Source organism: Falco punctatus (assembly GCF_963210335.1).
Source record: "Falco punctatus genome assembly, chromosome: 6".
In the NCBI taxonomy this organism is placed as follows: domain Eukaryota; kingdom Metazoa; phylum Chordata; class Aves; order Falconiformes; family Falconidae; genus Falco; species Falco punctatus.
Window position 1 is genome coordinate 15925114 of NC_137585.1, and position 17999 is coordinate 15943112.

At 39.3% G+C, this 17999-nt stretch overlaps 1 protein-coding gene across 5 annotated transcripts in view; it reads right to left on the reverse strand.

Annotated features, from left to right (window-relative positions):
• Window positions 1-484: 484 nt before the first annotated feature.
• The window catches only part of MPPED1 (metallophosphoesterase domain containing 1), an 89094-nt gene continuing 71579 nt past the window's right edge, over window positions 485-17999 (reverse strand). For all 5 annotated transcript variants that reach the window (XM_080390981.1, XM_080390979.1, XM_080390980.1 and 2 more), the window contains 3 exons: window positions 9000-9115; window positions 4190-4303; window positions 485-614 (listed from right to left, as the gene is read on the reverse strand). In XM_080390981.1, the coding sequence (XP_080247107.1) occupies window positions 496-614; window positions 4190-4303; window positions 9000-9115 (349 nt within the window). In that variant the 3' untranslated portion in view covers window positions 485-495. The remainder of the gene's footprint in view (window positions 615-4189; window positions 4304-8999; window positions 9116-17999) is intronic.

Sequence of the window (17999 nt, forward strand, 5' to 3'; positions counted from 1 at the left end):
TGCCATGTTAATTACGGGAAAACATCTTCACCATAATTTTTTCTTTACCAAGAGCTCACTGGGAAACATCTGAAATGAGGAAATCCTAGTCTAAACACTTAAGTTTAAACTGCAAACTTTCTTAAAGAAACACTTCTTTGAAAGACATTGTTCCTTTAATAAGTCAAATATAATGTACGGTATATACAAAAGTCCCTACTTAAGATATATATATATATATGTATATGTATATATATATATGTGGAATGCATTCACTTTTCTGTGTTCACAAATATTTTAATGGTGAAATGTTAAAAAGTCTTTAATCTGTTTCTGGCACCAAAATGTCTTTGTTCCTCATCCACTTTTGTCACTCAAAATTTATCTGTGAAGAGTTAGCAGGGGAAAAAAGAAGAAGGTTTTTGCTTTTTTTGTTGAATGGTTCCCTATTGGGATTCTCAGCCAGCAATATAAAGTTGCTAATGTGTTGGGTACAACTTTAAATCCTCATTATAATCATGTGTTTCTTGGCGTAGGTAAGTCAATAACTATAGGTGGATTAAGTGGCTGATAATTCACAGTGCACACAGATGCATTCACATAGGTAGTAGTTCCATCAGCCATCACACCATAACCTACAAAGGAAGAAAAACTCTGGTTACTTCCATTATTCATTATTAATTTCTTTTTCTTTAAATTATTCACCTTTATCACACAATGCTAAGTGCCACATTTATTACTCAGAAGGAATTTTAAAATTTTCTTCATGCAAAACATAAAGGTCTCCTGAATTAATACCATTCTTGTCCTACAGCAGAACATTTTGTCATCTTTTCAGTTGGGTAAGAAAAGCAAAATGGAGCTAGCTAGTGCCTTGCTAGCTAGTGGCTATAATCTCTGGCAGCCAGCTCGCCAAACGTCCTTAGAAAGACAAGACACTTTTCTCTGCGAAGCTTTTTTTCTTAGAAACATCTCAGTTTTAGAAAGGATGAGAAGGTAAGTGCTTAGGCAACTGTAGCATTGAAAAAAACATACTTCTGATCATTTAGGTTTGCAGTCATCAGCGCAGCAACTCCAAGCAATTTTCATCTTTCCACCTTTTTTTCTGGCCTGTGTTGTACATCTTTGAAGCTACCAATGACGAAAAAGTATTGCTTGACTAAGGGGAGTATGTGTGCATGTGCACCTGGGTGGGATTTGTCTAGTAGGAACCTCTTCTTCCTAAGTGTTTGAACTTGTTGACCAATTTCCACCAAATCTGATGGAAAGACACTAAAATGCCTGCCCAGGCAGAGAAAAAATGGCTTTAATACACGATCTGATAGACAAGGTGAATTCACACCCTAAGACACCATAACATTTCCACAGGAGAAAACACCCTTGTGTATGTCTCACCAGTGGTGAAAAAGCTTTAACTACATCTCACGTCTGACTGGACACCCAAGCCAAACAATTCCAGAGCTAAATCTGCAGAAAATCGAATACAGTGAAATGCTGTTTCAGAAAGTGAAAAAGCCGTCCTTTAACCACCCTAGTATTATGTAAAAGTAGACACACTCCATTGTCAAAAATCTTTTCATGAATGACTAGGAAAAAGCATAAACTTAATTACACTAGAACTAAAAGCTGAATGTTGGAAACTTGCATTGAAATATTATGATCAATACAAAGAAAAGCATTCACAATCAGAAACGTATGATTTTGGGGAAATCACCTGGCAGAAAGCATTTGTATTAAGATTCAATCTCACCATTAATGAAGTTAATAGTGAAACTATAGTCATTGCTATACACATTGAGTTCCACCTCTTCAAATCCTAGGTACCTAGGATCCTACAGTTTTTCTGAGTGCAATTTTGTGCCTTACAGAAGCACTGATAGTTGCGTAATTTACAAACAAAGAAACAGTAGCTGAATTCCTTTCTTTTTTGTTCGTTAAAATACCCTGAATAATGCAGGTCCTCCTGGACTCCCCATGGAAAACCACACTATAATTAGGGACTAGGGAGGGAAGAAAACTCTGTCAGGTTCCTGTCACAGACATTTCTTTAAATCATTTGCTGTTTGCCGCAGAACAATTGTTCTGTGTAAAACACAAACTGCACAGAGGACAGTCAGCATTGCTGCTGGGACTTTCTGTCTCCTCGGCTACATGTTTGGGGAGAACAGAATCAGCTTGCTAATATGTTCTTTTTGCTGGAAGATTCCTAATGCTACAGTTTTACTCCTGTCCTACTGCTGACAGAGTTTCCTTGGCCATGACCTCAGCCAAGAACTAGCTTTAATGGCTAAACCAGGATTTTCGCTGGAGTTGCTGCCATGCCCCTTGTCACTTCCATGGGTCGATCAGCAGCAAGCCCATGTGTTAGAGGTATTTTTTGCCAGAGACAGCAGTGCAGAGGGGGAACAGGGAAGAAACATCTCTTCTAACCACCTCTTCCTCCTGGATGTTCAGTAAATAACTGCTGCATATGTAGCTATGCTCAGTCAGGGGAAGAACTCATCTGTTCAAATCATGCATTCTCTCTACAAAGAACAGCTTCGTTTGCACAGGCTGTCTGCAATGGGAATTCGCCTCTGCAGAGATTTAGCATCCCACTGCAAAACAGGCTATGCAGTTCCCCATTTGTTTTCTCTAAATTATGATAGTTAACAAGAAGAGTACCTTGTTTCTGTGTTCCGATACCTACTGTGCCAACTGTATTAATTCACAAGATCTACCATTCTGTTGAGGTGCCCTTTCTTTTCCCTCGGGAGCAAAAGTTGGGTTTGGTCTTAGCAGATGTGATTTTGTTTACCTGCCTGAAGCTTCATGGCTTGCTAACTGTTTGCTTATATCCCCTGCAACCCACCTGGCTTACGATTTCTGAAAAGACAATGAGTTTATTCACAGCTCTCAGAGACTGCTCTAACAGCAAAGGGTTAGGAAAAAGTACTGCCCCATGTTTGTTTACTCTGTGCTTTAACAGCATTTTGGACATTAACTAGCCACTAATAGCTTACTGCAGACAAGACACATGAGGAGAATGGACTTAATCCCTGAGCTGTAGAATAATAATCTGAATATCTTCTCCACCAATTTTACACCACCACACCTCTCAGCAATGTCACTTCTAACTTAGCATAATGAAAGCCCCCAGCAGCAAGTCAGAGTGGGACTTGTGGGAAAGGTAATGGTTCTTCACAAAACCAGAAGTATCTGTATGCCAGCTACTCCAGTTTTTGCATTTGTTCATTTCTACACTGTTGAGACCCACAGAGATCCTACATCAAAGGCTGGAGCAGTCCCAGAAGCAGAAAACTGGCAGTTGTGGAGCACCTTTTCCTGCCAGTAAGTTAACACTGCCAAGGACTAAGCAGCTGATAATGCGTGCTTACATGCCAGGGGGTACACTTTTGCACAGCCCAGTGGTTTCTTTTGGTGGGGGCACTGCTTGAAGTCCTGCTGCCATGCTATGTGAACAGGACAGGCTTCTCCATAGTAGACAGCATCTACCCTTTGCCTGGAGATGAACTCCTGCCGTCACGAACTTCAGTGGAGCATACTTGTTATCATTTACTGACTTATGTGAAGGGAACTAATTTTTTTCCATTTAAAAATCAAATAGTCAAGAGAACCACTTCATTTTGTCTGGGTACAAAATATTTCCCCTGACAAAGGAAATAAATACATGAATAAATATCTTGAACTTCTACACAAGTCAGTGGTGACATCGCTCTTGATTTCAACTTCACATACACATCGATGAGGAGAGACAACTTTTATTGTAAATTATTGAAGACTAAGCCTTAGAAGCACCCCTCAAAACATCCTTACCCATTTTGCGAACACGGAAACTGAGACACAGAGAGCTTACATGAATTATCTTAAATCACAGAGACTCAGCAAAGGAAAATACAATCCATCAATCCTAATATTTAGTCACCTTCTGTAACTACTGGACTTGTGTTCTTATTCTAAAATTCACAGTAATCCTCTCTGTGAAGGAGGTGCCACCCTTTTTTATAGATGTAGAATCTGAAAGAGAATCTGAAGTACAAACATTGAAAAGTGGGTATCTGCCAATTTCTCCTCTATATATGCAGCTCAGAAAGTATCTGAATTCCAGAAGTGCTTCAGTTCAGACATTCAAGTTTGCAAACACTGGCTAAAACAGACAACTTCTGTGTTTCTGTTTTCTAAATAGATATAGAAAGAAATGTGTTCTGACCTTCATGGATATGTCCAAAAACATGAAGCCTTGGCTGTATTCGTCTCTGGACTGTGTTCAGCAGCTCAACACATCCCACCCGTTGCATTTTCTTAGGAACCCAGTCTAGAAAACCTTTGGAAAAGGAAATAAAGCTTTAAAATAAGACAGGTTACCTGAAAAACTGTATTGCTCTACAGCATTTCTGAGATTTCATGTCTCATGGCTTTTCATAAGCAGCCATAGAAAACCTGACATGGAAAAAAACATTTGCCTTTGTAAGTATAAGGAAGGAAAAATACTTGCAGAAAACCATAAAAGCTCATCGAAGAAAAAGGACTATGGTAACTCTTGCCAGTTGTTTTTCAAAAAAAAACCCCAAACACTGCAATTAAAGCATTTTTGTCCTGCAGTTAATGGGAAAACTCAATGTTTTATCTGTTCTTCTTCCTTTAAGAAAATGAGGTGTAATGAGCAGTATGTCCAAAGTGAGTCTCTAAAGAATCTAAACCAACATCTAGCTATTTAAATCTAGTCCTGGGATCTAGATTTTTAAACTGAACACTTTAACTGACGCGATGCAATCTATGTTGCTAATAATAAAACTGTATTGTTACCACATTGAATCTTACAGTAGCAGAACTCAGGTGCAGAACTCACAGCACGCCATAAAACAACATCCTCGAGTAAAACTGGTTTAAGCACGTCATGACACAGCAAACCCCACTAGCCTAAATCTATGGACCTCACACAGGAAGAGAAACTCAGCCCTTCTGCAGTAGATGTTTTTCAGCACTATATTTACTTGCACAAAGTTTGTATAAAAATGCATTTTTTATGAATACAGACAAAAATGTACACCAACTTGCTTATATGTCTAAAAACATGCTGCAGGGGGATGCTTACTGCCAACTGAAGTCTCATGTTTCATTCAAAGTAGTAGTATAAGAAGGATGTTGTTGTATTAGAGGGTTTGCAATAACCAATCTTGTTTTCTTTCTGTTGTTCTCCCATTTTTATCAGGCTCAGATTTGGAAATCTAAAATACATAACCGTTCCTTTTTTCTTTAGTTGTTCTGGTACTTTCCCTGGGTGCCTGTCATTGCTTTATAGCCCTTAAATTACCACAAAAGCATGAATATGTTGTGCCTTTAAGAAAACAGTCGTCAGCCAGAGAGGTAGAGAGTCTGGACCTAGTTTTCCTGTGTTTATTTTGATGTCCACCCAAGCATGGCCAAATAGCAGCTAACCAACTGGTTTAAAACACCAGAACTGTGGCATTCAAGTTCTTGGAAAAGCTCTCAAATCTGCTAGAGCTTCAGGGGAGGGTCATACATTGAGAAATACCTCTTTAGATGCCAGTGTTTGAAAACTGGGCTCAGTATGCTGTGGGGTTTTATGAAAATGGTAAAAATTTGCCCTTGTATCATAGTTACTCAGAAAGCTAAGTCCAATTTCCAGAAATGAGTTGGGGCTGTGGCATCCTGAGTGTCAAAAAGAGCAAGTTCTGTTAATGGCCATAGTCTCCTAATTTGTTCAGATGCCTCTGAAGATGCTGCTTGGCTCCTGTTGGGATGATGTGCAAAGAGAAAGCCCCACTCAATTACAGAGTAGAGCAATGCTCAGTTCTGGTAACTGATGTTACCAGTCACTCTCGGTATCCAACGCAGGTCAAAATTCACTGTAGGAAATAATAAGCATTGAAGAAGTCAAAGTGAGGCCAGCAACTCCTCTGGAATCCAGTCATGCTTTTTTTCAGAGCAAATGTGTTGTAACGATAGGTTTTGTTACTTCAATGATTTGAAACAGTTAATTGTCAAAATGTCTGTGGTGAACATAAAGCCAAAAGTATTTCCACTTCAAAAACTTCACAAACAAAAATCCATAAAATTAACTTCTCCATTAAATTAAGCATTATTTATGTTGAACATGTTTTTGTTTACATGCATTATCGCCCTTCTGAAGCTTTCCCATATGTTTGCAGCTTATTATGTACACCTGACTACACAAACTAAGAATAATTGATTACACCTAGCTACCAATTAGAGTTCATCTTAGGGTTTTTTTAATGTTTGGTTACTTGAAACAGGTTTCTGCAGCTGTCAGGAAAGTATAAATCTTTGTCACAGACAATCAAGCAGACAGCTACAAATGAAGACTTAAAGGTGAAATTAAATTAAAAACAAACAAAGAAAAGAAAAGTGAACTTTTTGAAAAGAAATAAAAGATTCATAGATGCAGATCTTTAGGAATCAGGGGGAAGACTTAAAAAGTTATACTATACATAAACGTAATACAAATATGCTGATACAGAAGTGAGCATTAGCACTGATTCTGTACTCGTGAATACTGTATTTCATAAGCTATGTCATATACGGCATATCTTTTTTTACAATAAACAGGTTACTCATAAAATGGTCAATAATAGCTGTTTTAACCTTTGTTTTCTCATCCTGTGTGAACCTCCTGTGTATCCCTGCCCTGGTTTCATCCAAAAGCACTACTATAAAACAGGAAAGACAAATTACTCAGAGTTTTGTTACGTGCCTAACTAACATAGAAACACAAAGTCCATTAACTCTTAGTGGTGCTTCTGCATCTGAATCATGCAGGCAATTTTAAATCTATCTAATAATGTAGTATTAATTAGTTTAGAGGGATGCACACTCTTTTGAAGTGAGGGAATGAGAAAGCAGCAAAGAAAATGGATGATGGACAGAATTTAGGCAGCCATGCTGGAGAAAAAAAAAAAGAGGAAATTGCAAGAGCGCTGATTACTATTTATGATCATTAGGAACAGCTCTAGTGATGCTGTCCAAGATCAGAACAACAGTAATCAGCTTTCTGGTTAAAATAATTGGCTGGGAGGATCAAGGAGGATCCTGTCTCCCCAAATGTCTGTGGACAGAACCACAAAATAAGGAGGTTCTGTAAGTTAGGCAGAGTGCTAATTCCTTTTGAAATGGCATGTATTTGTTGCCATGGGTGTCACAGAGATCAACAGCTGATGCCCTCAGACAGAGGGTTCTGTGCCTGAGCCATCTATTAATGCATCAATGAGAAAAAGACAATAGAGAACTTTTAAAAAAGAAAATCCTTGAAGGACAGTTGAAGCTTAAGAAAAGAAAAGAAATACTGACACATGGAGATGGGGAGAATTCACGTTACTCCATTACAGTCAGTGGAGATGGGCAGCTCTTCCTCAGAATTACTAAAATTATTAAATTACTTTCCAATTACCAAATTTACTCTTAGATTTCTTATTAAAGTATGTCTGTTGAGCACCAGCTCTGCAGTGCTCTCTAGAGGTTCTCCTCCCTCTGCTGATTCCAGAGGCTGCCTGGAGAGGCCTGGTGGCTAAATTAGCAAGCTGGCTGAAGCTGGATGGTGCAAACCCCACTCTCCACTTTCCAACACGGGATTTCAAGCGCTAGATACAGGGATATTCTTTGAATCAGCCAAAGGTTGGATTTCTTTACAGCTGATCAGCTGTTTTTAAAAATGGCTTTAATAGTGCTGAAAAAGCTTCTGAAAAAGTTTTAAATATGACTTATAAATAAAACTATATCAAAGACCTAGCATCACGCCTTGCATCCTAACAGGGATTATGCCCAGTACTGACCATTTGGAGCTGATATCTCAAGGTCTAAACAAATAATTTGTGCCTGCCACTTTCACAATACAGATCCATACTAATATCAGTCTGTGGCATGGTATGAGACTCCAGTTAGGTGAAGTATCAAAACACATGCCCTTCTGTGAGAAACTGTGCTCACAAAGAAGCCCTTTCCCCCAGGATTAGTGAGCAGTGGAATGCAAACACGTCTTTCTAAAGAAAACAACAAAACACAAACCCTTTAGATACTTTCTCCTCCAAGCTCTGAAAAAGGAAAAGAAAGGGTGGAAGACAAGAGGGTTTTAGCTTCAGGAAACTAGGGAATCTAAAGGTTTAAAGGAACCAACTGCCGCCTTCTCACACAAAGCACTCCTCTACAGTAAGACTCAGGAGAACACTTAAGTACATGCTCCATGTTCATGTCCATTCATTAAATTACTAAGAGTTAAACAGGTAAGTTGCATTAAATTGAGCTTGCTATATGTTAAATACATCGAAAAACATGTTAAAAGCCTTAAGCCTTTACTGAACATGGACAAGTTTCTGTGATTATTGTATTTCCGTAACAGATAATTTCAATATTATTTAGGAATACAAGAAATTTCTCCTGGCTTCTGTATCATCTATATTAATATTTTTAAAACACAAATGCAAAACTACTTCTTGTTGGTCTGTTAGTGTTGCCAGACTGCATTACAGATAGGCACTTCACCCACGCTGTCCAAAGAACAGCCAAACAATGTCAGCATGTGGGTTTCTGAGGCAGAAGATGCACCAAGTCAGCATGATGAGGAAAAACACAGACTTTGGGTACTTGTTGGTGGGCAAACGCTACTGCAAGTGGGGGCAAATGACAACGCTAAAAAAAGTATGACCCCAGTCCTGCACTTCTCTTCAAGCAGGCTCCATGCTTTAAATCTACTCATTTCACCAGTGGCAGAGTGGACAGATGCACAGGAAAACTAGACCTTGCTGATTTATAAAGCTCCTTAAAGCTTTATGTGTTAAGGCTTTATTTTTTAACCCATTATTTAACTTCCTACCACTGAGCATAGGTAATCATCAAACATGAACCTGAACTGAAGTTCTGGTGTTGCTGAAATCGGTATGGACGTTAATTAGGACTTTTCAGGGTTGCACTCTGTCTAAGAGGAGCCATCAGTTACTGTATAATCATCTGAAAATATACAGCTAAGAGCACTAGTATTTTCTTACCGAGAGGTGGTCCATGTGTTATAAGAATATCTATTCCATCTGGAATAAGGTTCCATTTCTCTAATAGTGCTTGGCCTCGTGGAAGATTAAAGCCCCAGCCATAAAACCAAGGTTGCCTGCCAAGAGAGGAGGAGAATGTCTTCAGTGCTACTTCCATGTACTGGTCATCTGATTAAAATACGGAGATTGACTCTCTACTAGCATGGAATTTGGAGACATAAAAAGCATTCATTTTCTTCTTCGTGTGCACAGCAAAACCCTCTTTCCATATAACCAGTGTTATTTAACTTGTGTGACGAATCAGTGCAGTCCTTACCACTTTCAGTAGAATATTCACAGTAAAATATTCACAGCATCCCCCTACCTAGGTGAAAAGTAACTCTTACAAGACTTGGATACCAAGATCTCCACGTGTGGATTAGCATGCTGGATTCCCACAATACCTAGAATAACACCTGTCTCAGCTATCTAGGTGTGGATACACATTTCACGTTGGCTCCTGTCATGCTGAGCCCTTAGCCTATGACCAGCTGGGCAAGGACTGACCCTGGCACAACAGCAGATCCAGTTCCAAAGTCAGAGACATCACCGAAGCTGCTTTGTTTCCCTAATTGGAAGCAACCCATCAGAACAAGAATACTGCTTCTTTTCTTACACATAATTTTCTTCTGTCCTCTGGTGTGCTGACCTGCTTTTAAGTAAGACTTTCCATATTCAGGATTTCTTATCAGACAAGCATTTACATTTTTAAAAAAATATTTATGGAGCAGCTCATCATGGAGCAGTGGAACTGTAACACTGCCAGTCAGAACACAATTTATCTGTATCTTGCTATCCCATTGATTAAAAATCTGTATTTCACAACTATTATATCACAGTGGTAAATTGTCTTGCTGACTATGCTCTAATTCTATGTCATAAAATTGAGGGGTCAGGTTTAGGCTGGGATTTTTTTATAATTTTTTAACTGATGTCTTCTGGCCATATCTGTATTTGGGGAATAACAAATAGGCTGCCCTTCTTCCCCAGACAAAACAAGGCTCAACTATTCCAGACAGATCACTGAAAGGCTTTCTATGTCCACAGCAAAGAGCTCATCTCCTAGCTCTTCATCACACACCCTGGATAACCAGGATCTGGGTACACAGGTGTCCCAAGAGAAAAAAAAAAAAAAAGCAAAACTTTATCTGCTATTGAGACCAGAAATACATCCCAGCCTCCAGAAGCTGTGACGAGGGAGGTGAAGGTGTTTGAAGAAGAGATGCTAATAGCAGTAGCGATGAAGCAGAAGCCTTGGCCTGAGTCAGGTTGCTCAGACCAAGGCGGCTGGCTAAGAAAAAGACGTATTCCTATATCAGGACTATGAAACCACACTTTTCTGGTTACCTGTTGAATTCCTAGCAGCCTTTTCTCACAGGAAGCACAGCACCTGGCTCACAGGTACATGACTCCTCACCCTCCTACCACTCACCTTCCTACCACCTGCTGGGGTGGTAACTCATGGTCTAGTTAGGAGGCCGAGGGGAGACCTTATTGCTCCCTACAACTACCTGAAAGGAGGCTGTAGCAAGGTGGCTGTCAGTCTCTTCTCCCAGATAACAAGTGACAGGACAAGAGGAAACGGCCCCAAGTTGCACCAGGGCAGGTTTAGATTGGACATTAGGAAAAATTTCTTCACCAAAAGGCTTGTCAGGCATTGGAACAGGCTGCCCAGGGAGGTGGTTGAGTCACCATCCCTGGAGGTATTTAGGAGGCCTGTAGATGTGGTGCTTAGGGACATGGTTTAGTGGTGGACTTGGCAGTGCTGGGACTGGATGATGTTAAAGGTCTTTTCCAACCCAAACGGTTCTATGCTCCCATGATTCTAGTTACTGGCTTACTCTGCAGTAAGGTACCAGCAGCGTTACTGTAACACTTGCACAAAGCCAAACCCCAGTCCGTGGAGCTTGATTCGCCTGTCTTTACGTTCAGCTCACCACTGACATAATGGAAGTATTTTTATCTCACAGGAGTGCCCTGAAAATAAACAAACTGAAGTCTGTAAGGTGCTTGGATATTATAGAAGTGGGAGGCTTTGTAAAAATATACAGAGATTAGGCTTCTTCTAAACTGTCCACCCATTCCTGCCCTGGGATTGTGTTCCACGCCTTACATGAAAATATCCTTTTTCACTAAGATGAAAATATTTAACTGTTTGACAAACTGTCTTTGGGCCCAGAGCAAGTTTTCCAAGAGCAAGATCCCACTGACAGAAACAGCAAGGGCAAACAGGATGCCAACGAGCTGTGAGCATAGTAAACCATGCTGTTAAAGCCACTGACAGATTTCAGAGAACACGGGCCCCTGTTCCCCCCGCCGCTCCCCCCACGCCGCTGGGCACGGGCGGGTGGGAAGGGGGCGAGGGCCGAGGTGCCGCCCTGCGCCCACCGCTCTGCCTGGCACAGCCCAAAGGGCCCGGGCCACCCCCTGCCCCCAGGAAGACACGGAGGGGAAAGATCAATATTTGCCCAAGAAGAAAAGGTCAAAAACCTAGGGACCCATTACTTTAAGGATACAATGAAGCATTTAGGAAGAGAAAGAATCATGACTGTCACAGGTCTTGCCAGAAGTCAGCTTAATCCTGCTGAAATCCCAGTGACCACAAATGGCATATGCAGCTGTGAGAGTCTCTGCCTGCCCCTTCTAGGGCTAGCCCGTACACGGTCACTTTTTAAAAAGCCCGTTTCCCCTTATGAATAGGCATGATCTGCTTATTAAGACAAGAAGCACTTTCCCCCGTCCCTCCCTCCCTCCCTCGCTCCCTCCCTCCCTCCCTTTGTGGTGACTGCAGCGCACAGCCGCCTGAGCGCAGGGCTGGTAAGTTATGCATGCTGGAGCTGTTCTTTTGTGAAGGGGAGATGTTACAACTTGTGTGATTTGCCATTATGCTGTCTTTTGTGACAATCCCAAGATCGAAAGAAATGTCTGGAATATTTCTGGCAAAAAAAAAAAAATAATACTAAAAATCTGAAGTCCAAGAAAGGACTCAGCAGAGGATGTTGGTGTGCTTTCCATCTGAGAGAAGAAAGGCAAATCATACACTTCAGTGCCCCCACCCCCAAAGCAAAAGCATCTTTATATGCACACAGGGATTTTATAAATCCCCAAGTCCCTTCTTCTGAAAATTTATTGCAAAACAGCCATCAAAGTTTCTGAGTAGGGAAAAAAATCTTCTCTAATACCCACCAACGAGTCTGTGACCTGGATATTGTGCAAAGACAACTTTGTCTAAAATTTTCATTTATTAGGGAACCTGAAAGCAAAGTTAAAGTCTTCCTATCAAGCACCGAATTTCTGGATCCTCACTTACTGCTTGCTCAGGAAAACTGTAATTTTTTAATAATTGTTTTTCAATAATATTTTACATTTTATACAGAAAATACTGTCATGCATGTTCTGTAAGAGAAAAATCCGCTGTTCTCAAAAAACACCCAAGAAAAATGTATTAGGCAATTAAAGACATACATCATGAATGTATTTCACCTCTGAAGTGATGCGCTCATGTGTAGAAATGTACTTTGATTTAGGTCCTATCTTCTTAAAGCAAACAGTTTTGAGTCTCTCCACATGCTACTGAAATTCAACGGTATTATTATTATGATAAGAATAATGATTGTCTACATATAAGACTCTAGGGGGAATATATTGGAAGTGAATTTGTTTACACCACAATTAACCTTATGTTAAAAACATATGAACAAGTTTTGCAGGTCAAATAATCTACCATACAAAAAGGGCTGAATTATCAGAATTTGTGCTAGCAATCGGATGTTGCTTTATGTACTGAATTTCTATCTTTCTGTTCTAAAGTAACCATTGGAATAATTTTCTTACAGAATGATAGTTGCTATGACAACCATAGCAAATTTTCCTTTTCTGAAACAGATGTCTCATTTAGTTGAAAATTAGAATGTGAAAAACCCATGGGAAAAATTAATTCAAACTTTAACAGAACACTGACTACAATGTAATCTCTTATAGGTTAACCCCTTAACATCTTTCTGCACTTTTACAGTAACCTTCTCATAAATTCTAATTAAACCAGTTTAACCTCCCAGGAATGACCTTCTTAGCTATCATTAGCGCTTTAGCTGTCTTTAAAAGGCGCATTTCTGTTACAATAATCACAGGAAAAAGTCACACTAAAGAAGCAGTGGTCAAACGTATTACCACCTTAATTATTTATTAGTTTTTCTTCTTTTATTCAGCTACTACTGGAAAGAGCTACCATGTAGTCCAAGAATTCTTTTGTCATTTAAATGGGCCGTAACTTCGTTTTACATGTGATTTACTGTAAAGGGCGGTGACGCACTACACAGATTTGACCGGTAATTTACGTGGAAATTGAAGGTTTTCAATTTTCAGACCACTGGTACCCACCTCAATCTGCTCAGCAGACGAACAAAAAGGGGACACAAAAAAGGATACTTGACTGGGGAAAATTATCAATGTGCATGGATTTTTCTACTACAAGCAATGAAGAGAGTGAAATCCAATTCTCCATTACTTGGATTCAATTTGAACATTTTAACTTAAAGAATGGATTCCTTCCTCTCTGTACACTTACCAGCTCAAGGGCACCCTCCACAGTACTTGGTCATCAGCTACAAATGAACACAGCAAGGCAGCCAAAGAGATATTACACCATGGTACTGCCCGTAGTGCTTGTGGGGTGTCAGCTACTGCAAAAAATTCAGGACTGCAAGATTTACTGCAACAGCTGCGTCTAAGTTGTCCAGCTGAATAAGACAAATCTTGCCACCAGCAGGCATGCAATTGCTCTCTTTGACTTCACGGGAAAACTCCCTTTCATAGTCCAATACCTCCAAAGTGCTATGGTTGGCAGCCAACTGAATAGCTATTGGTGTATCAAAGGGATTGGTGGGCAGCATCTTGCAAACACCTTAGTAGCAAAAAATACACAACTAAACCACAATGCACAGATCATTGTACCTCCTCATTTCTGTAAAGTTTCCTACATAAATCTTTTTTGCAGCTGAAAGGCAAGTTCTCTCACTAGAATTCCTTAGCTTACAAAAATTTCAAAGGTTCACAAACACATGAAAGTTGCTCCAGTCTTTACTCCACAACAGTTGTCTTTTGTCTCCTACCGAGAAATAAACAGGTAATTGGCTGGTGACTGTAAAGAAGCTCAGTGGGAAAATGGACCAAATCAGTCTTCTCATTCCTGCTCCCCCTCCTGACAATTGCAGAGCTGCCCATATTCAGTATTTAGAAAACCAGACTACGAATGCTGAAAAGTCACACTGGTAAAAATGACTGCTCAAGGGCCATGGAGCACCAAAAAGCAGCCAGATGAGGCAGTGGCAATCACAGGCAAAACTCCAACATACCTTGATTTCCAGGCCCAAGAAATCTCACTGTTGGATATTTATGTCTAAGTTCTCCTGGTCTTGATTTAATCTTACCATTATAACTAGTTACAGTGCTGTGAACACCGGTATACAGTACTATATACAATGTGTACCTTCCTTGTCTGCCTGGTGTTCACATCCTTCAGGTGTTCATATTTTTATGTTGCCCATCACTGTGTTATCTGAATTTACCCAATCTCTTTAATTGCCTTTTTAGACTTTCCTCAATAAGTAACTAACCAGTTTACTGTGTATTTTACTACTTTTTACTCAAATACCGATTCATGAAAGTTCCCTTTTTTTTTTTTTTTTTGTGGGGTACTGGCCGTTTCAACATCTATAGTAGTTGTGAAATAGCACACATATTTCTGGTTTTTATTCCTCGCGTTCAAGAGGACTGTAAAAAGCAGGCAAGAGATGAAATTAGCTATTAGGCCATTAGTGCTAAGACGGACTGGCAGGGCACTCTTTGTTTGCAGGCCTTGTAACACCATTCAACATCTTGGCATATGAACATTTTAACAGCATAACTGAGATTTAAAGAAAACCAGGTTTCCTAAGTTTTGAGTATGAGGAGACTTATATTATGATTAACTTCCATGTGAGAGGACAAGACAAGGGTGGTATGATTTTAGAGAAGAGGCACAAAAGCAGTATACAAAAAGAATTAGATTACACAAAAAAGAAACTTAGATTCATTCAATCATAACATTGGAACTAGGGATTTTTTAATGAAAGCTAAGACCTCATACTTTAAAACTAACAAATGCTAAACGGTAGTTACTCTCATGTAAAATTATCCCCTGGAACACACGGCCACAAAGTACAGCTCAGTAGGTAGAAAGGAGAAAGCAGGAGGGAGGGGAATGTAGGTGCTAAGGCACACGATGGCTTCCGCAGCATTAGTTTGGGAGGCTGCAGTGAGCAGCAAATTGAGCTCAGATCCTCTATCAGTCCGCTGGCCATAGCCAACAACGTTCCTTCCATGGGGAAGTCTGCTGTGTTCTTGGTTTTTTTGCCACACTTGTTTTTGCATCCAAGGTTGTCATTCTTAAAGCTCCGAATCAAATTAAATGACTGTTTTCACAAAAGGAAAGGAGGATAAAAATCAGAATATGGCCCTTTGTCAGTAATTATTTCTTTTGCAATTTGAGTTACACACTAAATCATTCATCTTTTGTTTAGTAAAGGATTTCATACATCTCTGACTGAAAAGAAGAAAGAATGAGCTGTGACTAATAGGAACTGATCATTTCTAAACATTAATCTGTTACAAAACAATGAAAAATAAAATGAAATCTACTTTATCTTCATAACAAGAAAACAGAAGGTAACAGGTAAGAAGAAAAATTAATGAAAGACTGAATTTAAAACATGCCAACACCAAACGCAAATAGTTTATTTAATTCTGCTGGGAGGCAAATTATAATACACCATGTGGTATTTTAAAAATATAATAAAATACATCCAACAAACAAATGTAAAAGCTAATTTGGAATAGTTAGCCAAGAGATTTGATGCTGAGGGTACAGATGTAGAACTGTACAGAATTCCAGTACGGTCTTAGGATTTAATGCTAAGGTCTTGAGTTCCTGATGTCTCAGTCTGCTCCCTCAGTCTCTCTGATTCTCAGTATGTAAAAATATAGGTACAGCCAGGTTATCCAGACTGTACTTCAGATACTGATTGCTGATAGTCATAGAAAGAAGAAGGGTTAAGAGAGCTAAGGAATTAACAGCCCCTCTGTCCACAGCACAGTCACCATTTCATTTCAAATGGAAAACTTGCCACGAATGGGCCAATCCATAAGGAAAAATAATTTGAGGCACATTTATGCATGGCATCTTTACAGTTTTTCACTACCAAATGGCCAGACAGCTAAAGAATGTTATTTCACATATCCAGGTAGAGTTTACCATAGTCCTTTAAGACTTTGCAGAAGTTTGCTAACTGAGAAGATGGACTACCCCTTCAAATGGAGATGCTACACTTGTAGGGTTTTTTACAGTGCAGCTCCTGGAGGGAGTCTCCTAGATGAAACGTGACTAAAATACATAGAATATATAGTAGGTGCACTGAGAATTGATAGAAAAGGCCCTCACAGTAGCCACTTCTCAGTTTAGTAACTCAACAGGTTTACATTCTCTTCTCAAAATACCAGGAGTAATTAGGCCATATGGACTAACTGTTTGCCAGTTCTCTTCTGTTTTTCCTTCCTTTTTGGTTTTTTACCTTCTCTTCCTTAGAAAATTCAAAGCCATTTTGAGTTAAACAAGCATGAAAATGCTTCCAAAACTAATAAATTAATACAGCACGTGTGCATATATGCACAAACTGTATTATTTTTAACGTTTTCAATTTAGCAACAGATGAACTTCTTGTTTAAAAAAGCACATACTGATACTTCATATGCTATGTTTCTACCTGAAGTGAAAAACATCCAAGCAATCCCAAATTCCAAAGTCATATTTTCCTGCAGTCCTAAATTTACCCCACAGTATAGTAGTAGAAACCAACTGCTGCAACATAACTGTCTATAACAAAAAGGTACAGCTTTAGTACCTGGATGATCACTCAGCTAACTAGGAATTCTGAGATAACCTTTAAAAAAAAAATCATATACTTACGTAAATTACATATTTATAAATACGTGACACACAGGTGCAGCCCTGCATTGTAATATTGGTTCCAATTTACTCTGCTTTCTGACTATGGAAGAAAATCTTCATATTAATTCTTATTAAATGATGCTAATTTATTAAATAAAACTAATATATGAACAAAAAATCCAAAGGAAGTATTCTGATGTTAAACAACTTCACAACAAGTGGTAAATTACTTTTCCCCATAAAAGCTGGTCAGGGAAAAGAGAAACAACTCGAGTAACTGTGTAACAATTAGCCCCTGTGATGGTGGCTCTATTTACAGCTCTTCATGTAAAGCACAACACAAAGTCACCACGTACTTCTTGATGTAGTAACGCATCAACTCTGTAAAAACCTATGGAAAATGCATACATACAAGCTACCATGAAGTAGGGAGGCTGATTCTTCACCAGGTGTAAATGGCTCAAAAGCTGGTGGAGCTCTGCCAATTTACTCCAGCTGAGAATCAGCTCCATGTAGATCTGGTCCAAACTAGTTAGCTATTTGTGTTTCTCTTGGAACATAGCCAAAGGGCTCATCACAGTACCCAACTGTGTTTACATCTTTGAAACATCCTCAAATTGCTGCTGTCTGAGACTACAGCCCAGACTACAGATAGAGCTGGTAGTCCTTTTGTTCCAGAAAAAAAATGCAAAAAAAAAAGCGCACCAAAACATCAAAAAAAAAAAAAAAACCAACCCTCTAAACTTTAAAATCAGCTCTGTCTCATAAAATTAAACTTTCAAGCAAATGTGAAAAATAAAGAGAAAACTGCTGTGGGGGATTGCAATTTCGCTCTTGTGGTTTATGAACTGCAGGAAAGTGAAGCCAATTCCCTGTAGTGAGATTACAGGTCTCCTCTTCTATAGGTCTTAAATTAAAAACCAGCTGAATCCAAAGTGAGCTAGTTTACTGGATCAGAAGATTCAATTATTTCTGCT